The sequence below is a fragment of the Nothoprocta perdicaria genome, unplaced genomic scaffold (genome assembly GCF_003342845.1).
Source record: "Nothoprocta perdicaria isolate Ctin4 unplaced genomic scaffold, notPer1 scaffold_127, whole genome shotgun sequence".
Classification (NCBI taxonomy): domain Eukaryota; kingdom Metazoa; phylum Chordata; class Aves; order Tinamiformes; family Tinamidae; genus Nothoprocta; species Nothoprocta perdicaria.
Window position 1 is genome coordinate 925883 of NW_020454394.1, and position 17485 is coordinate 943367.

The following is a 17485-nucleotide window of genomic DNA, read 5'->3' on the forward strand; positions in this document are numbered from 1 at the left end:
ATGGCGGCGGCTCTGGCGGCGCGTTGCGCGCCCTGGCGAGGCGGCCTGCGGCGCTGGTACCGCACGGAGCGCGGCGTCTACGGCTACAAGCCGCGCAGGGCGGCGGCGGGCGGCGGCGCCGCGGCCGAGGCGCGCGGCACGGCAGGTCGGGGCTTCCCCGTCCTCCTCCTTCCCTTCCTTCCCTCCTTCCCCGCTTTCCCCTCCTTCCCCGCTCTCCCCTCCTTCCCTGCCGTTCCTCGCGCTGAGGGGGCGCCGCGGCCTGGGTTTGCCTGCCCCAAATCGGGAGTTTTTTTCCTCAGGTTGTAACTGCGGGATTGTTTTTTTCTTTTCCGTTCTCAGTAAAGCGTGCAGATACCCGCACTTGCTGGACATTTTTAGCAGTTGTGGAGGAGGGAAAATCTTTCCCAAAGGAAAACTCCCCTCTGTGGGATAGGAGCGTTGTCCCCGGGGCAGCGCCTGGGGTGGCTGATGTGACTCGAGGACCTTGTGGACGTGATGGGTGTAGGGGCAGCGTATTGGGGTAAAAGAAAGAAAAGGGGGGAAAAAAAGCATTAAAAACATCCAGCACTCAGTTTGAACTGATTCAYGTGGGTCAAGCAGCAAGTTTCTGCCCGCAGTGTTGGTGGTTATCGGTTACCTTGCTGGTCTGTGCCTTGTGCCCGCTGGTAGTAGCGTGGTGCACGTGACCTTTCCGTTGGTTGTGTTTTGCTCACGTTGATAATTTTTCAGCTTCAGAGCCTTCAGCACTGTGTTTATAGTGTCTGTTGAAAAATGTGTTCACATAACTGAATTTGTGGTATGCCTGGCTTGGCGTGCTATCAGGATAGTATAATGGTTGTTATCGGCAAGATTTCCTACTAGAAACTTATCCTTGAAGAGATCACTGTTTTCTTGAGTCCATTTTAAACCTTAAACTKGCTTCATGAAGAGCCCGAAGAAATAGTGTTTGAGAGGAGCTTCTTTGTGTTGCACAAAGTCTTAAGGTGACATCAAACTGTCATCCTGTGTCATCATGCGGATTCTCCTCTTCGTTTGTCYTGCAGCAAGTCCGGTTGAGACCTGATCAATATTCCTTTGTGCAGCAGAGCTGATGAGGGCTGATMTCCTCTATTCCTGAACCTTTCCACTGCCCCAGGAACTCCAGCTCCTCTGTATTGGCCCCCCTGTCAAACTATTTCATGGTTACTGTAGTGGTAGCTGGTTGTCCATGCTGTGCGTGCTGTTGGTTGGTGGCTCCTGGTCACTCTTTTATTAGGTTATAGGAACTGAATTGTTGTTGAGACTCTACTGTCCTGTCCCTTGATTGAGTCAGCTAAGGAAATAAGACTTWACACGTTGACACCTTGGCCACTACTAAGTAACCGTATAAATTGACCTCTCAGGACTGCTAGTGATCATGGTTTGGGAGGGAATAGACCAAGATGGAGACCAGCTTGGGCTTGATACTGTAAAGAAGAGGGAGGATATTGAATGGGATGTTATAGTGAAAACAATTGACTAGAAAAATTATTTTTCTGATCACAACCTTAGTGAATATCAGTGGGCAGCATCCTCCTGTGTGAGTGCTATAAATGGAGTAAGTGTGAGCACATGTGCTGTACTGTCCTGTTTTCTTTTTGTGTTCAGTTGACCATGGGCTTGCTCGTTTAATAACYGCGTACTCCGAACACGGCCACAAAGCAGCAAAAATAAATCCTTTATTTGCTGGCCAAGCTGTTATGAACACGGTACCCGAAATTCGAGAGCTGACAGAAGTTCTTCAGGGGCCTTTCATTACCACAGGTAAGTCTGCGATCTTATCACAACAAAATGAAGCCATGTTCTCTGTAGAGGAGCCAAGTATTGAACAGACGTTCAATCAGTAACTGTTGTACAGAAAACTGTTAACCTCACYGTGCTTATGTGCTTATTGCACAAGTCATGGTGTAATGAGTGGCTACCTTCTAGCATCTGTGGAAACCGTGGACATTTTTACTTGTTCTTACAGCTACTGAGGTTATACATTAATTGCTTTTGTTACTGTAACACTCTGTATTTTAGCATGATACTTGACGCTAGTGCAGATGTCAGGGCACTGGGACACAAGTCAAGACTTTTTGTCTTTTCTTGGCACTCTCTGGCTCTCACTGTGGCCTTGAGCAATTAGGAGTTTCTCTCCATGCTTTATTTTCTTCATCTGCAAAATGGATATTTATTTCCTTGCATCAACTATGATTGCATTATCATGTACTGATATCTCTCAAGGTATTGAGTGATATCCCAAGTTGCAAAAAACATCGACTTGGTGTCATTCATGGCAAGCTCTTCCAGAAAAGCATTTAGAACACCTTGTAAACCACAGGCCTATGCATTAAGATATCAAAATGTGCTTGTAAAGATTTTGTTTGTTTTTAATAAAGGATAGGAAGATAAAATATGAATTTTTGCTCTCAAAATGTTAGTGTAATTGCAAGAGAACACTTTAGTCCTTAGTGTCCTTTTCTCTCCTTGATGTGGCTAACGCATTTCTTTCTGACTAGGGCTTCTAAACATGGGAAAAGAAGAGGCTTCCCTACAGGACGTGTTGACATACCTTGACCATATATACTGCGGGCATATTTCCATAGAAACAAGCCAGCTTCCAACCTTGGAGGAGCGAAAATGGTTTGCTAGAAGGTTTGAGGAGCTGAAACAGGAAGCATTTACAACCGAAGAGAAAAAGCATTTATGCAAGCTGATGCTGGAGTCTCAGGTATCATATTCACTTGTATTTTACAATTACAATCATTACTGTAATTAATTGAAGAGTTGTGGAGTCTGTCATGGACCTTTCACTGTCKTGAACATTATCCAAGCAGAGAACAAAAAATACAATACCTTTCCTGAAGGGATTCAAAAGACTTTGGGAAATGTATGTCAGAGACAATAGTACAGGGTTTTGTCTGCCAAATGCAAAGTTTTGGGTCACTGCGTTTGTTGCTGAGTTTACTTAGCAGCTATTACTAAAAGAAAGTCTACTAAAAAAAGTCTACTAAAAGAGTCTCCTTCTTTGGAGATCTTTAAAACCCGCTTGGATGCAGCCCTGTGCCACGTGCTCTAGGTGACCCTGCGTGAGCAGGGGGGTTGGACTCGATGACCTCTGAGGTCCCTTCCAACCTTCAGCATTCTATGATTCTATGATTCTATGATTCTATGATTCTATGATTCTATGATTCTATGATTCTATGAAATAGCAGTGTCTTTTTGTTTGTATTGATTACTTCAGAAATTAGTTCTATACAAATATTTCTAGCCAGTTCCAAACTTACAGGCCTTTAGACTAAGGAGAACTGATACTGTTAGTAATGTATATTTTTGTAACATGTTCTGTAGCATATGGAGACATGAAAAAAAGATTGTACAAGCTCAAGAGTGGTCAGTCTTAGAAGTGAAATTCTCCCAGAATAATGGTCARACAGCTTGTTTTAAATATTACTGACTGGAAGACAAGATTGGCCAGAGCCCTATGAAATGTTGTGCCCCAATTTAGCTATTCTGTGTTTTGCTTTCACTGTCATTTTGTTTTGTTTTATGAGCTTTAAATCTCAAGTTTGCTGCTTTTCAGCAAAAGAACCATTATCTGATGCAATCTGTAAGGACAATGAGAGGTTTTTACTTGCAACATGCATAGATCTAAGTGTTTTAGGGAATTAATACAAATATTTCTATACTGTGAAAAATTCTCTTTTTTTTTCTCCTCTCTCTCCCTGCCTTATCCAGAAAGATGCAAAGGTAGAAGAGCAGGATCTGTGAAGTTGTCCCTGTTTCCAGTTTTCCAAGTGGAAGGAATATTAAATGTAATACCAATGACTAAACAGAAGTATCTGGCACATTTCATTGCTTTCTTGCCTCTTTTGTACTTAAAGGGATTTTTTAGTGACACAGGAGAGTGAAATTAGGACTCTAATAAATCCCATATTGACTTCAGCACAGTACTCAGAATGTTCAGGTTACCTACAGAAGGAAAAGCTGCTTTTGTTTGTGCTTAGGTTTCTGTACAGTATTTCTTGGAACTGAGTGTTACTTAACTAGAAAATGTTCAGGATTTGACACGAGTCTCTCGTTGTTGCTCAGTCTTCCCTTCTCAGTTACAGTCTTAGTCTATTTTCAGTCCTGAGCTGGAAAACAGTGTAGACACATCTAGTGCTCCAAAACTTTGCCACTTGTGAAAGCTTTCAGAGTAGATGAGTGTAGTGGGAGGAGTGAGAGGAAACTGAAGTAMATCCAGATTAATTTATTTTCCTTCTCTCAAGCATTCTTCCACACATGTACCAAGGATTGTGATAGTAATCAAAATGAAACATTGTGCTTCCCTAGCATGTAAAGCAGGTAAATTAAGGACTTCACTATTTTTATTAGTGTTGCCTGCTCCTTTGTGTTAGGTAGGGAAAGTTTGATCCTTAATCCAGTAGTTTTTACTCTAAGRGAAGATGTTAACTGATTCCTTGCATTCAACATAGCTTCTGGGCTTCAGAATGTGTGGGTGAAGGAAGAGCTGAGACTCTTCAAGGGTACATTCACCTCTGTGTGCCATAAAAGTGCAAACAGAAACAGTGTTTGTGTCTTAGAAACAAAATGTTGGTGTTTAAAATAGGCTAAAACCCAAATTCTCCCATTTTTACCAGGAGTTTGATCGCTTCTTAGCCACGAAGTTTGCCACAGTGAAGAGATACGGTGGTGAAGGAGCGGAGAGCATGATGGGCTTCTTCCATGAGTTGTTCAAGATGTGCGCGTACAGCGGGGTGACGGATATCATCCTTGGAATGCCTCATCGTGGGAGACTGAACCTCCTCACAGGCTTGCTTCAGCTGCCACCCGAGGTAGAGGTTTACAACTGTTGACCGTTGTGCTACATCCGATTTATTTGTCAATGGAGTAACGCCACAGGGTATCTTGTTGCCAAGGCTGGAGCAAGAAATAAGTTACTTGTGTGACAACGTGTTCCTTCCTGTCAGTACTGTAGCCTGTTCTCCCCGGGAGACAACTAAGAAATCTAAGAAAGAGGTTTGTGCTGTTTCCTGAGGCATCTTCACAATAGAAGGAGTGGGTGGGCATACAATCCTGAAAATGTTTTTCTTTGAACATGTCAGCGAGTTGGAAAGAGAACGTTTTTAACTAGGTTTATTCCCCCGCAGCTCATGTTTCGTAAAATGCGGGGATTGAGCGAGTTTCCGGAGAATTCACCGGCCATCGGGGACGTTCTCTCCCACCTCACGTCTTCTGTCGACCTCGACTTCGGATCCCACAGGCCGGTGCATGTCACCTTGCTGCCCAACCCGTCGCACTTGGAAGCCATCAACCCAGTGGCGGTCGGCAAGACGCGGGGCCGGCAGCAGACGCTGCTTGACGGCGATTACTCCCCGGAGAGCTCTGCACAGCCTGGGGACAGTGTCATTTGTCTGCAGGTATTTTGCTCACGTATAAGCAGAAAACATATATATATATATATATGTTTTATATATATATATATATATATATATATATATAAAAAAAATCAAATGAGCATTAATGTAGAATATGAAGAACTGTTTTTATTTTATGGAATGGGGAGGGAAAGGAAGATAACTAGTTGACACAAGTGACGATATCGGTATTCAAACAATTCCACAGCTAAAGAGCTGATTTTGATGCCTGCCTCATGGTTAAAGATACTCTGCACTGAAAGCCATATGTGTCTTTTTCCTCCCAGACCACTTTTGCATTTAAGCTACCACAATTAGCTATCTTACCATGATACTGTTAAAATAAGTCTTTTTCTACCTACTAGAATTAGTTCCTACTCCTTTAATTGTCTTTTATAATCATATATATATAAAATTGTATATATATGTATGTAATTGTATATATATGATCATATAAGCATATATAATTGTTTTTTATCACCATGGAAGCAGTTTCTTGATAACTTTTCCTATCTTTTATATATAACTTTTATATATAAAATATATAAATAATATTATATAGAGAACTTTTAATATATAACTTTTTTAATATAACTTTTCCTATAACTTTTTCCTATCAGGTGGTCATTCTCTTAAACATTTGTAAAGTCAAAAGTAAATAGAATTTGGGACAGGACTGCGTTCCTGCCACATGTAATGAACATCAATGGCAAACTAGCCCCAGCAAGTCTTTAATTCATTCTAATAAGTTTACCCTTGGAAACCTGGCCTGAATGTCACAGTTGTCTCCTTTCCCCTTCCAGTCCATTTCTTTTTTATTTGCAATGTTTATTTGCTGTTTATAAACCTAAGAGCTTAGCTTTTATGCCCTTCTGAGTCCTTTCATTTGCTTTTAAATGCTTTCTTCAGTTTGTTTTCCACTCCATTTCCTAACAATGAACTTACAGTTCATCTCCACACTTAACTTTCAGCAGGGTATAGCACCTACTATGGCAGTTGTCTTAGTTTTGTTCATTGTCAGTACTGGCTAATTGCAGCTCTGCTATAGCCTTGGTACTAGTGATTTACTCATGGATTGATTTTAAGAAATTATAGGTCTGTTCCAAGCAGACGTGAGGTCATGCAGTACATGGGCAGGCGTTTGTTTCTATGACCTTGCATTTGTTATAACACTGTAGAAGGTTTCAAATAATTAAAACAATAGACAGAATGAGAGGTAAGAACTGGGCACAGTCTGTTCTACCTACTGCATTTAAAAGGTCTTACATATTGAGTTGTTTTGATTTTTGCTATTCTGCCCTTTTTTTTGGTGACTTTTCCATCTTCTTCCCTAATGTAGGTTCATGGTGACGCTGCTTTCTCTGGGCAAGGGATTGTTCCTGAAACACTGACCCTCTCTAATCTACCACATTTCAGAGTTGGTGGGAGCATCCATTTGATTGTAAATAACCAGCTGGGCTACACCACTCCTGCAGAGCGAGGACGATCGTCTCTGTACTGTAGTGATATTGGTATGTTGGAAAGGAAATGATCTAATGTTGGTTTTTAACATTAGCATTTTAAACTTCAGTGTGAATATCTGCTGTGTGTTCTCATCTGGGCTTTTTTAGCAAGTGCTCACAGGTCCTAGGGACTTAATCTATATTCATTTTTATAATAGAGTAGAAATTCAAATTATTATTGATAGTTACCTTCTACTAGCAAAAATGTAAATGCTAAAAATACACACCCCCTTTCTGCTTCATGGCAAAGATTAAATATCAGTGGAAAATCATGTCACAATCTTACAGGATGTTATAAAATATTTGTCAGGTTATGGTGAAGTCTTTATATTCATTTAACTTTTGCCATGTTGTTGACAAGTTTTAAAAGATGTATAATAGATGTATACTAAATAAATCCTATTARATGTAATGAAAACCTTCCAGATATGTTTTTACAAGTGAGCTCATGTAGCTTACTACTCAGATACTCATCATTTTTTTCACTCTTGGGTGTTACTGGGTGAACTTACTGAGCTTTTAGTTGAAAGTTGAGGCTGATGCCATTTCTAAGCTTAAACCAGAAGTTGCTTGTTCTGGACAGTCTTTCCTTCCTGACTAACATATACATTATAACCAGCAAGATCTCCTAGAGTTAAGTGTATGCTAGCATATGTCATTGAAATTAGCATCTCATGATTGTCTTTTTCATCAGAGCAAACAACTGACAAATTCTTTAGATTTACTAAAATAGACAGCCTGTGGTATTATTGCTCTTTCCTTGAACTGGTATTCCCTTCAGTACAAGTAAGAAACTGCAGGGGCCATGTGTAGAAAGCACTCCAGGAATTTACCACTTTTAAGTTTGAGTTGTGCCAAATGCAACAAGTTGAGCTGTTGCCCTTTTTCTCAGGGAAGACCCCTAGCTCGTTTTCCCAACTGTTACTCAGASCTTCTCTTATTTTTATTAAACATGCTGCATACAAGCTGTCCATCTCCCTGGTGAGTTCTGTCTGGGTCCATTTTCTTTGCATTTCTTTGATTGCTGTTTTAAATCCCCGGGCAGGTAAAATTGTCGGGTGTGCAGTAATCCATGTGAACGGGGATGATCCTGAAGAAGTTGTCCGTGCCACGCGGCTGGCTGTTGAGTATCAGCGGCAGTTCCGTGAGGATGTGATAGTTGACCTGCTCTGCTACAGGCAGTGGGGCCACAACGAGCTCGATGAGCCCTTTTTCACCAACCCCAGCATGTACAAAATCATCCGGTAAGGATTATGTCACCTCATGGAGAAACCAAAAATGTCCTTGTATCTCGTCAGGTAAGGGTGATATCACCTCATGGAGGAACCTAGAATGGCCTTGTATCTCATGAGACAAGGGTTWCGTCACCTCATGGAGGAACCCAAATTGTCCTGGTATCTATACTGCCTAAGTATGGCATGGAACTGTACTAGAAATTTTCTGTAGAACAAAGCCCCTTTGCTGTACTGACTAGTGTTAATGTCAGCACAGCTCTTACATTAACACTTGATTGAATATTGAATAAAATGTTAGTTCTTGATTAAATATTTGCACAATGGCAAAGAGTCACTCTGATTAGGAAGCTTTTTATCATACATTTTGTAGCATTTTTTAAATGAAGGACAATGTCTAGGACATTATTAGTCTTAAACTGCCAAGAAAGCAAATTTCACCTGAATGGGAAGAATGTACCAAGTCCCCCTTTATTTCAAATTTCCATGGTAAATTCTCTTGCTTATGACACTGTCCTTGGGCTGAATGTCTATCGGGTTTGATTCCCATCTTGATAGATCACGGAAGAGTATCCCAGACACCTACGCAGAACACCTGGTAGCTGCAGGGCTCATGACTGAGGCTGAAGTATCTGAGATAAAGACAACCTACTATTCTAAACTCAACGATCATCTTGCCAACATGACTTTGTATAGTCCACCTCCTACCAACCTGCAGGCTCACTGGAAAGGCCTGGTTGAGCCTTCTGCTAAAATCACCACCTGGGACACAGGAATGCCGGTGCCCCTCCTGCAGTTTATTGGCATCAAGTCTGTCGAGGTGCCTGAAGAGCTCCAGATGCACAGCCATCTTCTGAAGACTTATGCACAGGTCAGGAGAACAAAGTGATGTTCTGGCTCTAGTCCCACTGATCAAAGATAAATCCTTGTTAGATTAGGCTTTTTTTCCTGGAACAGGTTGTCATTTAAAAAAACAACAACAACAACAACAAAAAAAAACCAACAAAAAACACTCTTATGAAGAGGAAAGTCTTCTCCTTGTCCCACCTTGAGCCTGGGACGATGCTATTTTTCTTCTATGTTTGAAGAAAATTCTATCTTCTTTCCAAAACAGACCAAATACTTGATACTGTTTTTTTTTTTAACAGTATTTTATCACAGTGAAGGAAATAATTATGTGGATAATAGTTTCTTATCTTTGGATGTAATGGAAATTGATAATAATTGGTTTCTGAAGCCAATAGTAGGTGTTCATACATACATGAACAAATGCATGTGGCCAGGTTTGAAAGGCCCTATGTCTCATATCAATAMATTTGTTTGCAAAGTTGAGGTTGGTTCGGGACTCATACTGCGTGTTTCCCAGTGATGAATGAGATGAGGGGCTGRTGTCTGATTGGCAGCAACGGAGAGGCTGTGGGTTGAATATTTTGGAAGACTGACTGCTCTTGTCTCCCCAGCCCAAAGCAAGAGACCGTTGTCTCAGTGGAGTCTTCTCCGTTCTGCAGACCAGAATGGGAGAATTCTGGGGACTGAAATGCCTTAACCTGCTAAGCTTCGGTTTTATAGATTTTATAGTTTTTTTTTTATAACAGATTTTTAGATTTTTAAAAGATTATTTAACGTCTAATCTGTTAATCCAAAGTTCATCGATTGTATAAGTGAACACGTGGGTCWTCTGCAGGTCTGAGGTCTGCAGACATCCTTCTTCAGGATGTGCTACAATAGAGTATATGTATTCTAGACCAAACCAAGTTGATTRCAGGAAAACAACATGTTTCTCCATACCCATTTTTCTAGCTTCTAATGTCACTCTACCACAAAAAGAGATAGAAAAGGCAGAAGGCAAAGCCCCCACTTTTCTTTGTTTTATTTTTTTAACTTGTTTAGTCGAGAGTACAAAAGGTGGAGGAGGGAAAAAAACTGGACTGGGCAACAGCAGAAGCTTTAGCCTTCGGTTCGCTTCTGAGTCAAGGTAAGAAGCAAATTGACAATAGATAAATAAGGTTTTTTGCTTTTGCTTCTTTTTTTTTCTCTCTCTTTTTTTTTTTTTTTTTTTTTGCTTGATGACAATGAAGTAGATTACTAGCCTTATAAAGCGTTTGCAAGTCCAGAAGTTGATATGATGAATGCATTAGACAGCTTGCATCTGCATAGTCCTTAGAGAAGGTAAATCAGTCCTATATGTCACTAATCCTTATAGAGTGGGTACTCAGTATCTTCAGAAATGATTGCCCTGACACACATGCATGTGCTCCCCCAGAAAACTGGTGCTTAGCACTACAGCTGACATCAACAGGGCCTCCCATATGGTCATCTTTAAGAGCCTACATCTTAACTAGAATCTCTTTTTCCTCCTCTTTAGCCTGAATTCCAATGTCCATTTATGTATGATACAGAATGCACACACTTTGACATTTCTTTCAGCAAACTAATGCACTTATCACTAAAGAATTTTCATGAGAAATGCCTAAGTGTGCCTGTGCTTGTGAGCTGGAGCTGCGGGTGGTTAAAAATTCCCACTCAGTGTTGATACAGCTGTGGAGCCAAAAGAAGAGTTCTAACCTGAAAGAGATCTTCAGAAGTGGGGAGTTATTGTCCTGCTTATTTGTTTTCCTATGTGATTTACTAATCCAGTGTTTTGTTTGTTGCTTGGCAAGGGTTTAATGTCAGACTAAGTGGACAAGATGTTGGCAGAGGAACCTTTAGTCAACGACACGCAATGTTGGTTTGTCAAGAGACAGATGATACCTACATACCTCTGAATCACATGTCCCCAGACCAGAAGGGTTTCCTGGAGGTAGGTTCTGTGCTCCACTGGGCAACCCTCTTCAAGCTGCACTGAAACACAATGCATATATCTGAAAGCTTCTGAGACATGTATGTCGAGGCTGTGTGTGCAGCCTGAATGTTCCAAGAAATCCCCGATGCAGAAGGCACCTGGAGTAAATCAGAAGAAGAAATGATGTGTACATCGTTTACCTGTATCATGTTGCACCTGATTCTGGTTTCAGAGAGCCTGGCTAGAGGATGTYGCTGATTTATGTTTTACTATAGTGCATCCATAGGTGTAATATACGGTGAATTACCCTCTTTAAAAAGATTTRATAATGGGTCTGCTTCTCTTTGGAGATCAGTAGTTCTTCTCCCCTCTTCTTAATGTCTTCATTCAAAAACTCTTAAAAAAAAATTGGCACTGAAATGCCTGGTTCCAAAGGTTCTAAACCCTGGGTTGTCTTCTCTCTCACTGGCTTCTCCCAACAATTTCCTTTTGTTAGGTGAGCAACAGTCCCTTGTCTGAAGAAGCTGTGCTTGGCTTCGAATATGGAATGAGTATTGAGAGCCCCAAGTTGCTACCAATTTGGGAAGCTCARTTTGGAGACTTCTTTAATGGAGCCCAGATAATATTTGACACTTTTATCTCTGGAGGTGAGTGGATACAAGGAGTTAATACCCTTAAAATATGACATTTTGAACAAGTGTATCTGTAGAAAATCCTTTGACCTTAAAGAAAAGGTGTATTGTTGGGAAAAGAAATCTGTCTTCTCAAGATGTCCCTTAGCTTGCCTATATTGTCCCAGCTTCTATGTGGCTGTTCTGTGATGAGCATCCATCCAAAATGAAAGATACTCTCCTGGCAGATGATGGTCATTCCAAAAGAACAGTTGATTAGGACTTTATTTTTCTCCCCCTTACATATTTTACTGTATATGTATTTGATTGCTTTTTAGGCTGTATCGAAATGCCTTCACAAAGCATCTGAAAATGGGATGACGCAGGAGGAAAATTGCTTTTCTTTTTTGTTTTTATAATCACAACCCACACAGTGAAAATCTTACAAAGCTCTCAGTTTGACTCTAGCACGTTTTCCTGCTGATTTAGAGGGATTATTGCATTATATGGTGATGTTCCAGTGTAAACTTAAAAACATTCCCTGATTTGCTGCTTTTTGTGGAGGCTTAAAGTCCCAAACTACTTGGCAATATGAGAAGCTTCAGGTCATCTTGTGGGCTTAGTCACAACTGTGAATTTCACGACTAAATGCCAGCGTCTCTCAAGGTTGCATTTAATAATTTCCTTGCCGCCCCCACTAGTTTTTGCAAAGTAATGCGTATTTCTAGGCTTTATGCTCTGTGACAGTGATTCCTCTTCATCATTGTGTCTCTTTAGGTGAAGCAAAATGGCTTCTGCAGAGTGGAATAGTAATTCTTCTTCCCCACGGCTACGATGGAGCAGGCCCTGAGCACTCTTCCTGCCGGATGGAGCGTTTCTTGCAGGTTCCTGCCATGCTGCTCACATTCATGTATCCCTCTCCCCACTCACATATATCCAGTGCTTTGGGAGGTCTGTCACAAACTGCCCCATTCCCAGTGTACTTCCTGGTGATATCAGAAGCTGGAGCCTTACCCATGTTTTACTGTTGGGATGAGATATGGATGGGCTGGCCTGGAATGGGAGGAAGAAGGGGGACTGTGAGAGGAARGTGCAGGTCTGGAAATGGGGGGAGCAAGCAGTTTCTGTTTAAGTGCTGTCATAGCAGCCCTAATGCAATACCCTGATCAAAGAATGAAATAAAAGCTTGTTGTTCCTGTTGCAGATAACTGTAATCTCACTTATCTTCCCAAGTTGGTGTGTGGTAACATGAAATTTGTGTGTTGTTTGCAGAGGCTATGTGGCCTTTACAAATACCCCTTCTAGAATGTGCTTCAATACTGCTTGCTGTCCCTTTTCCCACTGCTGTTATTCAGCATTTTACATAGAATGAGTCTAGTTGCAAGACAGAATTTTTATATTGCCCATAGCAGATCTCTAAGGGGAAACTTCATAATGTAAATTATTTGGGTTTGACAAACAGGCAGCCGTAATCTGAAAGCCACTCTCACATGCTCCCACAGAAAGTTGGGCACAACTAAATATTGGTCAGTAAATCTGTGCCACATTTTGAGAGGAAATAGCCACTATTGCTGCCATTTTAATGAAAAAATATGACCTTTTCTTGGTCAGAAAAAAATGCCATATCCTGGTTAAAAAGTTCTGAAGTTGATAGTTAAGGTGTAATCTCACCAGTTAAAGGCTAGAGCCTATTTCTCTGTTGAAGTTGCTTTACATTTTCAACCAGTGCCAGAACAAAGATGTTTGCCCTCCTACTCCTGTAGGCACTAACGAGCATGCCTTGTGTGTCTGGGATGTTTGCTTCTCAAAAAGTTCTTTCTGTGTTCTGCTTCTGTAGATGTGTGACAGCACAGAAGAGGGAGTTGATGGAGACCAGGTGAACATGTCCATTGTGCATCCCACCACTCCCGCACAGTATTTCCACTTACTGCGGCGGCAGATGGTCCGAAACTTCAGGAAACCTCTGATTGTTGTATCTCCCAAAGTGTTACTCAGGCTTCCTGTAAGCTGAAAAACTTTATTCTCCTTTCTGTTTCTTTTTTTTCCCCCTCCTCATTTCTCTTCTCTTCCCTTTTCTGTATTTTATTTATTTATCTATTTTTTTTTCAATTGTCCTCTCTGCTTTGGTATCAAATCAATGGGGTTTTGTCTATTTGGGGCAGGAYAGACTGTTAAACAGTTGGGTAGAAATGAGCCAGAAATGGAGTTGAGTCTGCAACTGGTTGTATTACTTATTGTCCTGCCTTTCACCTGTGGGAATGGGAATGAGGAGGAGAAGGAAAATAGCATTTTATTTTTGTTGTTACTGTTGTTATTATTGTTGTTRTTGTTATTGTTGTATTTGTTAAACCCTGTCTTATTATATTCGCTCTAACACCAGCCACAGGAAAAAGGCAACAAAATTTAGTAACTTACAACCATCTCCCATTTAGGCTGCTGTGTCCAGCTTTGAAGAAATGGCTCCGAGGACAACATTTAAGCCTGTCATTGGTGACTCCTTGGTAGATGCTAAAAGGTACCTTCCCTTCCTTGCAGGAAAGCCCMAAAATTAAATCCTACTCCCTTTTCCTGGCTAACAGCCCAGTTYTGATGTGATGTGAAAAAGAGTACATCTTGCAGGGGGAAAAAGCATCTGTAGAGAGACTGATAGAGTGTTTTGTTTGTTTCTAAACAGCAAATCCACTCTCTTTTTTCCTTCGTTGGCTTGTTAATAGTTATATAATATCTGTGTGCATGACAGTTGAGTATTCGGGCCATTAAGCCTGGCTCCCAAGGGTAAGAACATGATGATTGTAGTCCCAGTAGCACCAGAGTCTGACAGCATCTTCAACKTCACATCCTCACCCTAATTAGAAGTCTGTAAATGTCTTTGCATCTTGTTTTTCTAAGTGAGATACTGAGAGATAGAGTGAGGTTTCTCTTCCTGCCTTTGTCCRTTAAGGTTAGGCCACCAAAACCTCCTTGGTAGCTGGAGAGAATTGTTTTTCTGCAGGGAGCCCCTCTCTGGGGTGGGAGAGAAGTGTCCTCTGGTCATGCTCCTCTCTCCCTCTGGTCCATTCTCTGCAGAAAAGATAACCAGCTTTTAGACTAGATATTTAGCTTTTAGAGAGTAAAAGCTGGAAGAGATTGAATCCCAATGAATATAATTTTCCCAGTTGTGCTGAGGAAATAGAATTTCTGGGCCCTGGAGCACTGAGGTTCATTTGTCAGCTCTGGGTGAGAGGGAAGGCAGGACAAAGAAAAAAAGGATAGTCAAGGGTGTCAGGTTAGCTCTAAAAAATATCTTTAAAGGTTGACTGTTTTTTATTCAAAGCATAGGACTGGTTTGCACAGATTTTCTGTAAAAGAGCAAACATGGAGGCATTCCTGTTTTTTCCTCAGGGTCACCCAAGTGGTTTTGTGTTCCGGCAAACATTACTAYGCTTTGGTAAAACAGAGGGAGACAYTAGGAGAGAAGCAACACAGCACAGCTATTGTGAGGCTTGAAGAGCTGTGTCCTTTCCCCCTGGAAGCTCTACAGCTGGAGCTGAGCAAATACAGCTGCGCCAAAGGTCAGCCAGACTTTTACCTTTACTTTTACTTCCTTCCCCCCATACATTCGGTATCCTATGACACATGATTTGCGTTGGTGCTGTTGTTAGCATTTGTGAACTGCTGCTAAAAATCAGAGTAAACCCATCGGGGCATTTTGTCATTGATCTCTGCTGTCCAGTCCTTTAAAATGGAGAGCCAGAGAAAGTAGCTTCTGTAAATGGAAGGACAAAAGAATATGCCTACACTGTGCCCTAATGATGGTCCTGCTTTTTGGGTTGGCTGCAGCAAACCATGACATGCAAAGGAATCTAGTGAGCCTTTGTTTCAAAGCTGGTACTAGTTTTTTTTTTTTTTTTTTTTNGCTTGATCGAGCTTGATTAGCCTTCCTGATCGATAGGAGATGGCGGCAGTGCTGCTGTGTCCTCTCGGGGGTCCGGAAGGGGCTGCAACACCCTGTTTTTTTTTTTTTTTTTTTTTTTTTAAAGAAAAACATCAGAGGTGCCACCAAAGCTGGTGTTCTTGAGGGGCTGAAAAGACAAATGTGTTTGTAATGTGCACTTATCTTTTCTTTAGACTTTATTTGGAGCCAGGAAGAACCACAGAACATGGGTCCTTGGTCCTTTGTGTCACCACGGTTTGAAAAACAGCTGAGAGTTAAGGTAAAATGTCCACCTGGTGCTTTAGTCTTTGAACTGAAGTTTGAYGTTCTCCTCTTTAACTGAAATTCTGTGGTACAGACATATAAAACTAATCTTAATATCTAAACCAAAATTGTGTTCTAATTTAAATGACTTCAGCTTTTTATAGCACCATTTACTGGTGATGAGCAGCTCAGGAGCTTCCTTTCACTAGGTGTTTAGTCTCCAGAAAGTAAAAATTAGTCTCAGTAGACAGGATGAACTAAGATCCCAGGTAGGAAACAACAACATGAGGTGACATGTATAGGAGAAGCATCAAAAGCTGCTGTTCTCCGTGGCTGACTGCAGTCTATAAACATCTTGGGCCATGCTGTTTGGGAGAGGGAGGAAAACTCCTGACTGGATAACTTCCAGCTTGACCAATGTCTGACAGTCAGTATCCCAGGACATTGAATCACAGAATCACAGAATTGCTGAGGTTGGAAGGGACCTCCAGAGATCRTCTAGTCCAACTCCCTGCTCCAGCAGGGACACCCAGAGAACAGGATGGCATCCAGGTGGAAGATCTCCAGAGAAGGAAGCTCCACARCCTCTCTGGGCAGCCTGTTCCAGGGCTCTGACACCCTCACAGCAAATAARTTCTTCCTCATATGGCGATAATCCTGTATTTGTGTTTAATTAATCATTTCCTCCTGACTCTGATTTCAGCTCCGTCTTGTGAGCAGACCTCCTTTACCAGCCCCAGCAGTTGGCATTGGAACCCTGCACCAGCAGCAGCAGGAAGACATTCTTACCAACACGTTTGTCTAAGGGCTTTCAGCAGACAGACAAACTGCTTCCACTGTGGGTCAAGTTTGTTACCTCCTCCTGCGAAGAACAACAGAAACCAGACTCTTAATCTCTAAGACAGAGAACAAATTTTACAATGATGAGCCAATCTTTACATGTGGGGGATACACGAGGACGACAGCTGATGCCTGTTACTCTAGATATTTCTTGCTGTCCTCTTGTATTTTCTACAGATTTTTTTAAAAGAAAAAAATCCAGTGCGGGGGCAGATCAGTGAGGTAGAATATGTTGGGTCAGGGTGTTTGTTTGTACTTGACAGCTCACGGGGATGGATGTGTGGATTTTCCACACAGCATGTGTGGAAATGGTGTCTTTGTTCCACAGAGGTGCTAGTGTTGTTTGTTTGAATAAACCCTGCTACCTGCCTGRGAATGAGCCATTGCTGTGGCAAAGTTGTGGGGTTTCCATTTCTTTCAAGGATTAAATCTGATGTGTCTGTTGGTGCTCTTCTCAAGCCATGCTCTAAAGGGAGCAGGAGTTGCTAAAGCAGATTTCCTGGGAAAACCTCCCAGAAGAGACCTTGAAGGCTTGGGGTACCACTGTTTCTCTTGCCTGGAGAAGTGGCACCTTCCTGGGAAGCTTCCAAGCTGGGAGACTTGCTGCAGGACTAAACAAAGCACTTTGGGGTCTGAAGCCTGAAGAATGGTGCTGTCTCCTACCCAAAAAGAACTAATTCTAAGTTTCCCTCTTGTAGTTTGTTATTTAACCCCCAAACTGCAATGCTGATGTGATCCATTGGTCTAGTCTTCTGTGTTGACAAGGATTTTGTAACTCTTATTTGGCTTTACCAGTGAAAAATGCACTTAAGAGGCCATTTCTTTTCCAGTCCCAGGCAGCTGTGCTGTTTCACCATTTCATGTGGATGTGACCTGTTTCCAGAGGTTTCTTTTGCTTTCTTCCTTCACKGGTCCCTAGTT

The 17485-nt window shown here is 41.6% G+C and overlaps 1 protein-coding gene across 1 annotated transcript; it reads left to right on the forward strand.

Annotated features, from left to right (window-relative positions):
* DHTKD1 (dehydrogenase E1 and transketolase domain containing 1) lies at positions 1-17446 on the forward strand. The gene is made up of 17 exons (XM_026033300.1): positions 1-145; positions 1627-1782; positions 2520-2731; positions 4644-4838; positions 5154-5423; positions 6760-6931; positions 7968-8166; positions 8713-9025; positions 10045-10129; positions 10815-10954; positions 11433-11583; positions 12325-12431; positions 13385-13549; positions 13980-14062; positions 14929-15098; positions 15655-15740; positions 16428-17446. Exons 1-17 carry the CDS (start codon positions 1-3, stop codon positions 16527-16529), a joined length of 2751 nt encoding a protein of 916 aa, XP_025889085.1. The 3' UTR covers positions 16530-17446.
* The last annotated feature ends 39 nt before the right edge of the window (positions 17447-17485 follow it).